Source organism: Hylaeus volcanicus, chromosome 1 (genome assembly GCF_026283585.1).
Source record: "Hylaeus volcanicus isolate JK05 chromosome 1, UHH_iyHylVolc1.0_haploid, whole genome shotgun sequence".
Classification (NCBI taxonomy): domain Eukaryota; kingdom Metazoa; phylum Arthropoda; class Insecta; order Hymenoptera; family Colletidae; genus Hylaeus; species Hylaeus volcanicus.
In genome coordinates this window covers 31,072,671-31,085,115 of record NC_071976.1, presented here as the reverse complement: position 1 = coordinate 31,085,115, position 12,445 = coordinate 31,072,671, and the positions used below count along the sequence as shown (strand labels likewise).

The following is a 12,445-nucleotide window of genomic DNA, read 5'->3' as shown; positions in this document are numbered from 1 at the left end:
ATTTAATCGACGAGGCGTACGGCGGATGCTTTCAACCGACCAAAGAGGGAATGTATAAATTTGTGCGCGGAAACGTACGCCAGGAAATACGCGCCGTGATATTCGAATTTTTTTTTTCCCTCCCGAATCGTGAAAAAGCCCCGTCGAATTACAATCGCCCCCTTCGCCCTCCTCGAGCCTTTCGCTCGAATCGTTTTTTTCCCTCGACCCCGTCTAATCTCGTCGTGCACGATTCGTCGAATTTTCGGTGTTATTTTTTTTTCGCTCGTCGTTCTCGAAACAGAACCCCCCCGGACAGCGCCGTGATCGCGAAACGAGAGAACGCTCGCGGCCATTACTTTTCATGGAGCGAATAATAACGTCCACCGTGGAGAGAAAAAAATATTTAATCCCCTGGCTACTCTTTCGGCGCAAGCGTCGGTACACCGTTTTTATTAATCGCGATCGGCACCCGGGAGCTTTCTACCGACTGTCCGTCGTCGCTCCGCGGCTAAATAACCGCGCGACGCTGCGCGGGACAAATTTTAATCCGCTCGTATATTTCTTCCCGCATCGCAGTTTCATCGAGCGAATCATAAACTGCGTCTACGAGGGGAAACTAGCTCGAAAATGTTCGCCGATTCAACTGTTGAAAACTCTCGGTATCGTTGATCCCACGTTAACGACGACCACAGCTTCCCTGTTCGCGCGTGAAGCAAGTCCTGGGAAAACCGCGAACCGAATCGAGCATTCACTTCTCGGAGATTGGCAATATTTTATTTCTACGAGTAGAACCTAGAAAGATTGTACATTTCAATTACAATTTGAAAGAGTTTGAAACAACTAGACTTTAACTCCAATTCGTGTCGCATAGCGAACGACACGGCGCACCATCGCGAGCGTCGGGGGAGTTTTCACGCGTTTGGCATCGACGTGGCTGCGATTCCGCGGGACGATTCGGCGCCGAAACGCTCGAGCGTGGCAGCGTGGAGCCGAGAGAGAGTCGGCCAGCAGGATTTCCACGGAAATAATCTGCTTACGGTAATCTTCTTGGCTTGCCTCCCTCTCGGTTAAGGTCCGCCTTCCACGAGGAGGACCTTCGTCTCCTCGTCGTGTACACGCGCTGGAGCGTCCTTCGCGGGAGCGGAGAACGCTTCGAATCCTAGTCGGTGTCGGGTTTTCGCGTGTTTCGTGGAAACTGTACCGTTCACGTTTAAAGTGTAGCCGTCGCGAAGCCAGGAACTCGGAGAATGTCCTGCGACGACGAGCAGCTTCCTCGGAGAAAATGGAGCAAGGCGCGATGGAAAGATCTTTCGTGCTCGAGCCTTTGGAACACGAGGGTTCTATTCGTTTCCAGTCCTTTCATGTTTCGGGAGAGTAGAAAGAGTAGTGCAAGACATTCGTTCGCTTATACAAGGTGGTGATGTTAATTAAGAGTGATTTGAGTTGACAGTGACAGTTTCTTATGTTACGGTATCTGTAGTTTCCAAATTCGTTAATAGACGGTGATGAGAATAAACGTATAGGCTTTTGAATTGTGCGTTTGAAGGAGAATTTCACGAGTGGTCACCCGAGCTACTCATCTCAAATATTTGACTTTGGAAGCAACGAGAGATGTCCAGCAAAAAATGACTGGACCGCTTCGAATGGGGTTCTGCCGGGGTCCTCGGGCAATTTCGTAGACTAAACGATCCTATCGCATGCGAACGGTTCCAAGATGAGCCCAGACGCGTGAAACATCCTCGAAATTGGTTCGAAGGAATCGGCAAGTCTCTCCGATCGTCGGGGTGATTTAAAAGAAGGGGGATGAACGAAGGCGAAAAAAACAGACGAAGGAACTCGAGGAAAGAAAGACGAGCTCATCCCCGCGGAGAGGAGGGCACTGCAACCCCATTGGAATCTTTTTTTTTCAAGCCGGGAATAAAAACCAACTACCCGAGTGAGAAACCAACCCCCGAGGATAGGTATATACGTACATACGTATATAGCTATGTATACCTCATGGCATTTCCACGGGAATTAAGTTTTACGCTCAATGAACGCGCAACAACGGCGTCCTCCGGGCTAAATTGCATTCAATGCGACTCGACGAAGAAACGTTTCCTCATGGCTACGCGGATGCCACCTCTTAGCGGAGGGTATTCAAGGAACGATCCGGGTTGAACAAGACGCTCGCGGACAGGTTTTGTTCCGTGGAAAAGCCCGCCCTCGACTTTCGAGCGCCGGGACGCGACCTGCTTCCTCGACGGAATTTTAGCAGTTTTGGACTTCCACGCGCAAGGAGAGAGGAGAAAATAAACGAACTTTCGCAAAGGAAAGTACTGAATAATTGGGGGATTGTAAAAGAGATTGGGGATGAAAGTAGTTGAGTGTAAATTTAAATTATACATTTTTACTTGATTTCTTTTGCTACTATATTTATTTCTCCAACCACCTACACAACTGGATTACGACCAGTTAATTGTGGAAATAAATGTATAGTAGCCATTGGCGCCAGTCGCCATGCTAGAATAGACATTTTCTATACAATCCAGTTTGTGCTTTCAACGAAAATTGTGACGTTGTCGGGGAGATAAGGACTGCGGTTTCGTCGAGTCGAGGAAAAAGACGTCAAGTCTTTGATAACGATCCCGGCCACGGCATAATGGGTGGTTGGAATGGATATTTGGTGAAATCGGTTAATGCCCGAGGAGTGTATTCCTGGTGGATGTTCCTGGTGCAGCAGCGCGCGGTGCTCGCTCGTCCTCTTCACGCACAGACTGCACGACGTACACGGTACACGTCTATTGTGGACGTCGGGAGCGAGAGAGTGCTCTTCGGGAACAATGCGGTTGTGTGCAAACACTCCTGGAAACAATGCCGGAACTTAACTTTCCGCGATGGCTCCGGTGGAGTCGCTCCTCCGTGCATCACCGAATATAACTCCGGAGCAAATTGTGCCCGCGAAAGTCGCTATATTCCTCCTTCGAGCACGCCAGGGTGCCTCGAAATTAAAATATCAAGAACAGTCATTGTCCAACCGACTCTGCTGGACCAACGACTCGATGAGTTTTGTTTATTCGACTGGAGATTCTCTCGGAGCAAACTTTGTCGTTTCGGTGGAGGTATTCATAGTAGGGGTGTGCGAGCACTCGATTTCTTCGAGTATTCGAGTCTAGTAACGAATGGTCTGTCGTACCGAGTCGAGCGTTTGAATTTCCGAGCTGCTTGAAATCGACGTGCTATTTAAAAAAAATGCGAACTACTCGAACATCGGAGTAATTCGAAAAATTCGGTAAATAATTTCCTTTTGTGTCTCTAGATAAGCACACGAGTTAAATTTGTTCAACTCTCCCCTACGCGTTGACCTCTGATCCGATTCCCAATTAACCCTTTCGAATCTACAAGCGATTATAACAGCTGAGTCTATCGGTGCATCGCGCACGGTAAACGCCTGGAGGCGTTCAACGAGCATGGCTAATGTATGCGACCACAGGATTTCCGCACGCGTCGCGTGCCCTCTCAAGGGTTGATTCCACGCTGGCCACGGTTCCCGTGGAATCCACTTGACGGCAGAGGTGAAAATAAGACGCACGTGGCCGTCGTCGGTTCATCCGATTCGTAGATACGATCTGCCGGATGTTCGCGTATCGAATGCTTAAGCGTGGACTCGCAACCCCCTGAGACGCGGTACGCAATAATGGGGATTTAACAGTCATTAGGGACGACGTGCCGGTATATACGTCGATTGGTAACACAAAGTGTTTGCAGTAGGGCCGAACCGATGAAAGGGCTCGATGGCGGGGGGTTGCAGCGGGAGATCGATTCATCGGGGGTGGAAAAGGCAGGACGTTTGCCGTCTTTCTTCGACTCGCGCCGATTCTTCCCTCGGTCTCCTCGCTGCAGCAGGCTCGTAGGCCGCTCGAGTGCCCTCGAGGGCCAATCGAGTGGCGACTTGGGCATTTTGTCCACACTTGGCGGCCTGTAACAAGTGCATTGTCCTGTCCACCGAACTGCACAAAGATAAAGAGACTTCTGGCTACCGCTCGCGAGGGAGGATATTCTCGAGCGTAGCTCTCTCACTTCGTCTCACCCCTTGGACGTTCCAACTCCGCGGCGGGCTTTTAATATCACGACAGTGTAAATAAGTGTGGCAGGCCTCGCGACAGAGTTGCACCCCCTCGTCGAGCGCACCCTTTGCGTCGAGAAGTGCGCCGTTATCGATGGGACCGCGATTCACGTTTATCCAGGTGGAAACCGCGTCTAAGACGGCCCTGGATAGTTGCTACTTGGATGCCATTTCGAAATTGTCATCTTTACGTTCGCGTTAGTAAAATAGAGACCGCATACCCAGCTTTGGGACAGTCCCGAGTCGTCGCGCAGTTTTTCCAGTACAGGGGAACGCCAGGAACAGCGAAGAGGGCCGCGGAGAGAATCGAAACAGCGATTATTGCCGTCCAGTGATTGTTTGCACGTTTCTCAGCCGCGCGCCGGCTGGCTTGTAACGAGTGCTTTGTGGCTAGTGTAAAGCGCAGAGTGCACAAAGGTAGAGAGATTCGCGCCTGACTTGCTTCACGAGGACCCTCGAAAAAGGAAAGGAGAGTGAGAGAGAGAGACCAGCCGCCCTTTTCTTCGCTGGCCTTCTTTTCATAGCGGGCCAAATTTTAATATAGCTGGTCGGGGAAAGAGGCGTCACGGGGAAGCTCGCGCTTTATGGATTCTCTTTCATCGCGCTAAAACTTCATTTCGGTGCAAGGATCTCCGTCTAAGAATCGTAATTAAACGGTGAAATCATCGGTTATATTGTTTCGAGCAACGACGTTGCTTTGTCCCTATTTTCGTTTCCTTCGTTTCACCATTTTTTGGATCAACGCGACGGCCATCAGGGTTGCTGTCCTATTTTCGGTAGAGCTGCCCTGTTTTTTTTAGATAATTTAGCTCGACGATTAATTCTTTAGTCCTTGGTACAACATTAGATCTTTCAAAGAAGGACAGACAAATATTTTTCTAAAGATATTTTTCAAGATATATTTTATATGTAGAACTACTCAACCGTCTATGCATCTTACGTGGCCTCTTTTTTCGCTTTAGAAGTGCCCTACTTTCCACTGTTCGATAGAATGCGACATTGCGACCTAACAGCAACCTACTCTACTACATCCTCCCTTACCGAGTAGTCTACCAGCAGGTTGAAATTAATTTCATAAAAACGGGATACAGTAGATTAATTTGATGATCATTCTTTTATGTACGAAGGAAATTTCGATGGTCGTCGGGGGGTTGGCTCGAAACTGTTGTAAAACTTGAAACGACGAACGCAGCGGGGGCACGATACACTGCGAAAGTCGAGTGGGTTTCGAGTAGGCGACGTGGGTGTTTCATCCATATTTGCGCGAAGGAACTTTCGCTCGAGTAATCGCACGAGTACTCCCCGAAGAGTACCCTCACGAGCTGCGTCGTTCCTTTCATTCGAAACTCCTGGTTTCGAACGCAGCTACCACCGAATCGGGAACAATGCTCCATTAAAGCGGGTTTATCGATGCGAAATTTCATTCTCTGCGAAACTGTCGTCGCAGAAGCTAGGAAATCGTCCGAAAGTTATAGTAAATTGTTTTTCCTCGTTCGCTAATGAAATAATTATTTTTCCCATCTCCTGTTCATCCGTCCTGTTGCTAAGCAGACGACTCTAATCGTTTGCCCAGACCGTCACGCAAATCGTTCGGGGAACACTCGGGGAGCCTTCTGGTCGTCGTCGAATTGTTTTCTCGCGTCGCACATGTTAATTACCAGCCGATTAGTCGACTTTAATCCGAGACATGTGCGAGACGGCGACCCCTTCGCTTCTCGGCGCGTCGACGTCGTTGCGCGAAGAACAATGAGTTGCGTGGGCCAACGTCGCAGATGTGGAACGTCGACGCGGTAAACGGGAAGGCAAATAAATTAATAAGCCCCGGTAACGGAGGTGCGAGATCGAATGCCGAGTGGAACGGGACCGATTGGACGACGTTCTTGACTTTGTAATCGGAGAGGATAAAACGCGGCTTAAGCAGCGGCTGAACGCGAAGCGGAAAGGTTGCGACGCCGTACCCCGAAGTCGCCAGGGTCGTCCCCCTTTGCACCGTCGGTTCTCGGTTTTCGACAGCGAGACGCGTTTTCGGAATTAGGCCTCTACGCGCTGTCGTTCGCGAGGCCGACACGACGGAGGACGTGGCTTCGAGAAGCGGCCTGGAGTCGTGTTGCGTCTTCTTCGGATTATCCGGCGCAGCCAGCTGCCAACCGCGTCGCTCTTATTTCCATCTTCCACGATCGGTTTCGATATTCCTGCGAAGCGGCCCTGGGAACTTTCCATTATCCATCACTTCCGTTTTCGACGTGGCTTCTTTGTTGATTCAAGGGTTGCGCCAGTGTAACGACGGAGATATGTATGGTTTACTCTGGAGCTTTATTTCAAGGGAACTGCACCTGAATCTGAAAGTTTCGTTGATATCCCAGCTGAGTCCGTCAGGGTCGGGACAGTCATCGATACTCTGCGCGTAGGTCGTCTAGGATCGTTAGCAATCGACTGAGAACTTTCAGGCCTTCGAAACGATGTACATACGCGCGTTTGCTGCGGTGGAGTACTGACATAGACGCCAACTGGTGAACCGTTTACGTCATTTGTTACGGACTCTCACGCGTGCACCGAGGCCGTAAAAATCAGTTGGAGGTGAAACGACTTAACATAGAAATGAATATTCGCTGCGAAATAAATATTCGTTCAATTTGATCGAGAGATGGCATTTGAATTTCAGGAGCAGAGGGTAATTCCGAGAAGCGGAGGAGGTCGGTGTAGAGAGGCCAGGGGGCGGGGGGGTGGTCGTGGTGGGGGCCGAGGGGGTGGTGATGTGGCCGAACAGCCTCGGCGGTACTTCCGGCTGTAGCGGGGGCGCCGGCGCCACCGATCTCGGGGGCCTCGCCGCCTCCACCACCTCGGCCTCCGAGCTTTTCGGGCCAGCCGCGTTCGGAGCATCCGCGGCTGGCCCCTACGGTGCCCTCAAGACCAACCCTTACGTGAGCGCGTTGGGCATGCCGCCGATAGAGGCTCTACACTCCACCATTGGCTACCCCGGTTGTACTCCCGCCGGTGAGTCCTACTACTGTGAGTGCCCCTTGTCTTATACTATTTATAATATTCAGCTTCTCTCGCTGTCGAACGACATTACTGAAGCTTTCCAAAGAAAGTCTTCAGCGTAGGAAACGAACGAAAATGTACAAATCGCATCAGTCATTGGTTGTTCCGTTAAAGGTAACCCGAGAAAGCAGCGAAGGGAACGGACGACGTTCACCCGTGCTCAGTTGGACGTTCTCGAGGGACTGTTCTCAAAGACGAAGTACCCGGACATTTTCATGCGGGAGGAAGTGGCGATGAAGATCAACCTTCCCGAATCGAGGGTGCAGGTATGTCGTAAAAGTAACGCGACGAACGGCAAGGACGTTGGTTTTACGCGCGCGAGGAAACGGGGGTGGTCTAGGGTCGGTGTCTCGTTACCGAGGGGTGGACAGTGTCGGCATGCAGTCACAGTCCGTAGACAGCATCGATTTACCGAACGCTCGTGTTTCCTGGATAGCGGGTGTTAACCGAGTTAGTAGTTCACCCCGTGAGCGAGCGAACGAACCCGTGTTCGACGATATTGTTTCCTCGTTGAAAGGGCTCCGGGCATTCCTGCGTTTGAAAAAAAAAAAAACGATTTCGGAATTGTCGCGGTGGCTTTTGGCCGATTCAAAGAGCCAATTTTCCCCCGTGACAAAGATTTCGTTCGCTGTTCGTGGAATCGTTGGCAGTGCCGACGCTCGACTTCGTGTCGTCCGAATCAACTTTCGAAGCCGACGGGTTCCGAAAACGTGTCCATGCATATTCCACCCTCATCACGGCCGGAAAGGGCGCGTCGCATCCGCAATTGCGGTCCACGCACCTGGTCCCTCCTCGGCAAATGAATTGAATGGCTCCAACCGGGCCCATAGTCTTCTGCACGTTCGTCGACGACTGCGAAACCGGGGACTTCTCTTCACGGGTTCGTGTTTTCTGACCCCCGCGCCGCTTTTTCGTCGGACACAGCCGGTCAACGTCGACGATGTCTCCCAATCGAAACGATGTCGCTGATTTGAATTAAAATTGGGTGAGCTTCGAATGTTAACTTTGATACGAAGATACCAACTGTCCCAGCGAAATCCGGGTTCATCTCCTGGGGTTGTCGATGGCGATAGACTTCCCTAAAAAGAAAGAACCCAACAACTGAACCGAAACTCCTTACAACTGCTCGAGACTAGAGTCAGAACGAGGGCTTCAAATACTTGCCTCGCTAAAATATAAAAATGGAGATGGCTTTCCATTCTCTTTCCTGGTCGGCTAATGGAGAGTTCGTTAGAGAAAGAACCCCTACCAGTGTCACTGGGACTAATAACCAGTTATTAGACACCGTTTGTCGTTCTACAAACGTCGGTAATAGGCTAACGCCTGCAAACCCTTGAGACCGAACCGTTTGGCTCTATGCTCGTACATTTTGATGTCTCAGCGAAAGAGCTTGGGGTGAATAACACCAAACAGGAGGCTGGTAATCTAGCGGCACCCGGCTCGTTAACTTTCACCGGCTGAAATCGAAGCTGAGAAAGGAATCCTCGATACCAAAGTACATTCGTCGGCGCGCATCGGAGGCCCGGGTGTCGCGTTGCGATTCACAGCCGTGGAGAAAAGGCAAAGTCGTTGGCGAGGTATACAACGGCAGGTTAAAACTGGCGAATTCGTATAGCGTACGCGGGGGCATAGAACGGGGAACAGCTTCAGTGGAAGAACGCGGGTTGCTCGTGTCGTTCCCCAGAAAATCCGTAGAAACCCAAGCTCACCTCTCCGCCTCTAACATTGATCGCGCAGGGCTTCTCTAGGTTCCTCTCTCTCCCTGTCCTCCTTGCGCTCGCCACCCTCGCTTTTCTCTCTCGCTCTCTCTTTCGCCTCTTTAGCCTCCGTCTTCGTTCTTCCAGTCGTTTCGTTTCCCGGCGTCCTTCTCTCGAGGTCGTTCTCGCGTTCTGGAAATCTAGGAGGGCGACGGCGGATCGAAGGACGAGTACGTTGGATACCTCGCAGAAATCCAGGCCTCGCCGACGAATACGTTCGCGTCCGCGTTGAATAATTCCGACGCAACGCGGTTCACCGCCACGGCCAAACGCTGTACATGCATTCGTAATTAAGGTTCTTCCTTGGAGCGACGGTCTGGCCGCGCGACCATTCCGATCCGATTCAACCGGTACTCCATTACTCGTCGAATCTAAACGAGACGGTATTCCGGTTCGGAGATGTCACGCTGCCGCTGACGGTTAGTTCGATTTTCGCAACACGAACGACCGGGATACGCGTGCAGGTTTCCACTTGCGTTGCCGAAGCCGGCTTCATTGGTAATTGATAGTTGCGCGAGTGCCGCATTCCCTTATAATTGGCTATTACGCCAGCTTTGCAAAAGCTCTGCACACCATTCCAAGCCCGTTTCCCATAGGATCCGAGCCTCGTTGCGTTTGTGAGCGAAAATATAGGTTGAAAGCAGCTTTTCGATCGTCGGTAAAAACAACGACTGTGTTTCGTCCTCCCCGTTCCTTTTTCCTATTAAAACGGTCCCAGTCGATGCTCGACTGCTTCGGGAGGATACTTAGCGAAGCTACGAATCGCGTGTGCCCGTAGGTGTGGTTCAAGAATCGCAGAGCCAAGTGCAGGCAGCAGCAGAAGCAACAGCAGCAACAACAGGACAAAGCTCCGAGGTCGAAGAAACCCTCGGGAAATCCGACCAACAATCCGCCCTCTGGAAAAAGTCCTTCGATTGCTACCACGCCCACGCCTGCCGCGGCGGTGCCTGCCACAACACCCCTGTAAATATCTATTACATCGATATCTACCTTTGCCACGCTAAGCTCGCGTTACAGCCACTCCCGATGGAGTAATGTCCTCGTACGACTCGGAATAAGACTTTCGTCAAGCGATCGACCGCAAAAATATTGCCAGCTTCACCTTTAAAGGGTGCGATTACCTGCGTGTCGTCCACACCTGTAAATTAGTGTTGTAGCTGGAGACAAAGTTTCATTCTAGTTTATCGTTAAATATTTGCTTGTTGCAGACACGACGATATAAAGAATTATAGCCAACAATTTGTTTAAATGCGATGTACAAAATGTTCTCATACGTGTACCAGTTCCAGACGATGTAATAAGTCAGTTCAACTATAACGCGTCTGCAAATATTATTTCATTTTTACCGCAAAGAATCGCTGGACCTCGGTCGCTTAATCGTACGAGATACAATTCTGTAACGTCTCCTTTTTTATAGTTTTAACTTGTGTGCATAGCAGCGGTGGCACAGGTGGTTCGGCGGCCAGCTCTCCGGCACTCCTGAGAGATTCCCCTCAGTACAAACCACCGGGCAGCGCGACTAGTTTGCTTCTGACGGCCAGCACGACACCGCCGAGTGTAAGTTACCGACCGACGATCAGTTTTCCGTTTGGAAATGTTATCATCCGTGGGAATATCCTTTAGAGAACCGACTGTTCGCAGTTAGGAGGGACGGTGTACAGCAGCGGAGGCAGTAATAGTAGTATCTGGAGTCCAGCTGTCACGGAGAGCGGAGGAGGATTCCCAGGTGACCATCAGAGGCTAGTGTCGTCGTGGACGACGACCACTTCTCAGCAGCAGTGCTACCAAAATTATCCTTATTACACCAATATGGATTACCTCTCGCCAGCCGCCCATCAACTAAACGCTGTGGTAAGCCTGGAGGTTCACTCGTACCGCAAAATTTTAAAGCGACCACGCATCGATAGCGAATATCTGAGCTTTCTTCACCCTCGTTCGATTATTTCCTTGCCAAATGTTTGACGAAAATGTTTTATTTTATTCGCAGGACGGAGGGAGTAGCGCCTTGGACAATACATGGAGCAAAACAAGGGACGAGAACACTTCAGCCTGGTATTTCAACAGCGCCGGCTGGGTCGACAGAAAGTGAATAGATAACGAACGATAAGGCTTCGGTACATATCATCGACGATAGCTGAACTGACTTTAAAAGTCGATGGCAATCGCTGTTGAGACGATGGCAAGCGCGGCCAAAGGCAGTCCTCCTCGCGTTAGACATATCGTTAAACTCGCGATCGTTAGGCACTCGGACAATACACGGAGTATATACTGTTTCGAATGGTTCGCGGGTGCTATATCCGTTTTTCTTGCGTTCGATAGAACCACGTAGGCGAATTTTTATCGGTGTACTTGTTTGGGGAGCGCAAGTCAGAGCGAGGAGTCGTAACATTGGCTGGATGCATAGATCGATAAGCACGGTGTCTCGAAGTTACAAGTTCCGATTTTTAGGTAACGCGTTACACGATAAGCGACCACGCATCATTTCTTGTGTCTGTCTAATGTTGTCTATAAACGATACGTTGCTTTGTACGATTTTCTCAATTGCCATACGCCCGATACGCGCTGCAACAGCGCTGGCAGTCGGCGTTAGGATCATTCCAAAACTATCCTTCGTTCGTCGAAAAGGTGCAATTTGATAATGATTTTGTAATTGTCTCGAACGTGGCCGAGCACGCGTCATATACGAAACGATCGCTCGGTAGAACGCTAGTCATCTTCGGTCGAAATGGAGATTAATGGGAGACGGTTAAACCGCGTAATCTTTCCAGGGAGGAGATTCGATCCGAGTAGAGGGAAGTAGAATAATAATTCCTATATTTCCCGTTGTTTTTACGCGACTCTCCTTCCCGCGCGAAGTCAGTGTTACATGTGATACCGTTCGTGTGGAAGAACGTATAATTTCAAACAAACATATACATATGTTTAAGGAATTACGTCACCTTCGTGGCGAAAAAATCAAAAATTAAATAAAGCGCTGGTATAGTTTATTATGAATTTTGTTAATTCATAATTTTCTTTTCTCTCGTCTAATATATATCAAATATTATTCGAATCCTTGCTATATGGCTTATAAAGATACCTTCCGTTACGACGTCGCCGAGGTGGCATGAATTCTTAAACGAGTCGCTAATTTTGCTCGACATAATCGTTTGGCCAAATTACGCGACCTCTCCGGGATAGAGAGCTCCGATGTAAATAATATAAATAGACATGCGCCGTTCGGTGAAGATCGACGTAGTTAGGCGAAATTTCCAGGACGCGACGAGAGAACAAATAGAGTCTTCATTACCTTCGTTAAGAATTTCTCAGCAAACGTTACGTACGTATATGCAGTCGTGTGAACATGACGCTGCCTATACTATGTACATAAATTATATATATATATATATACGACATGTGATCGTCTGTGTAAATATGTACCATTTTTCCTTGACGAAATTCTGAATCCAGGACATTCGAAGGAAGCTGTCGTCGCTTGAAAGGTATTTTCATTCCGGCATCCGTTTTATTTGTCGTATCGGTAATCGATTGGATACCTTCGCGTCAGGAGCAGAGACGG

The 12,445-nt window shown here is 49.7% G+C and overlaps 1 protein-coding gene across 3 annotated transcripts; it reads left to right on the top strand.

Annotated features, from left to right (window-relative positions):
• The first annotated feature begins 6,838 nt into the window (after positions 1 to 6,838).
• Positions 6,839 to 11,015, top strand: LOC128882139 (homeobox protein otx5-B-like). 3 transcript variants are annotated; one of them, XM_054133723.1, is made up of 6 exons: positions 6,839 to 7,081; positions 7,244 to 7,395; positions 9,665 to 9,849; positions 10,323 to 10,443; positions 10,528 to 10,737; positions 10,874 to 11,015. In XM_054133723.1, exons 1-6 carry the CDS (start codon positions 6,841 to 6,843, stop codon positions 10,973 to 10,975), a joined length of 1,011 nt encoding a protein of 336 aa, XP_053989698.1. In that variant the 5' UTR covers positions 6,839 to 6,840; the 3' UTR covers positions 10,976 to 11,015. The 3 variants fall into 3 exon arrangements, with proteins under 3 accessions (XP_053989698.1, XP_053989692.1, XP_053989685.1); XM_054133717.1 differs by having other exon boundaries at positions 6,839 to 7,096; positions 10,326 to 10,443; XM_054133710.1 differs by having other exon boundaries at positions 6,839 to 7,096.
• Positions 11,016 to 12,445: the final 1,430 nt, after the last annotated feature.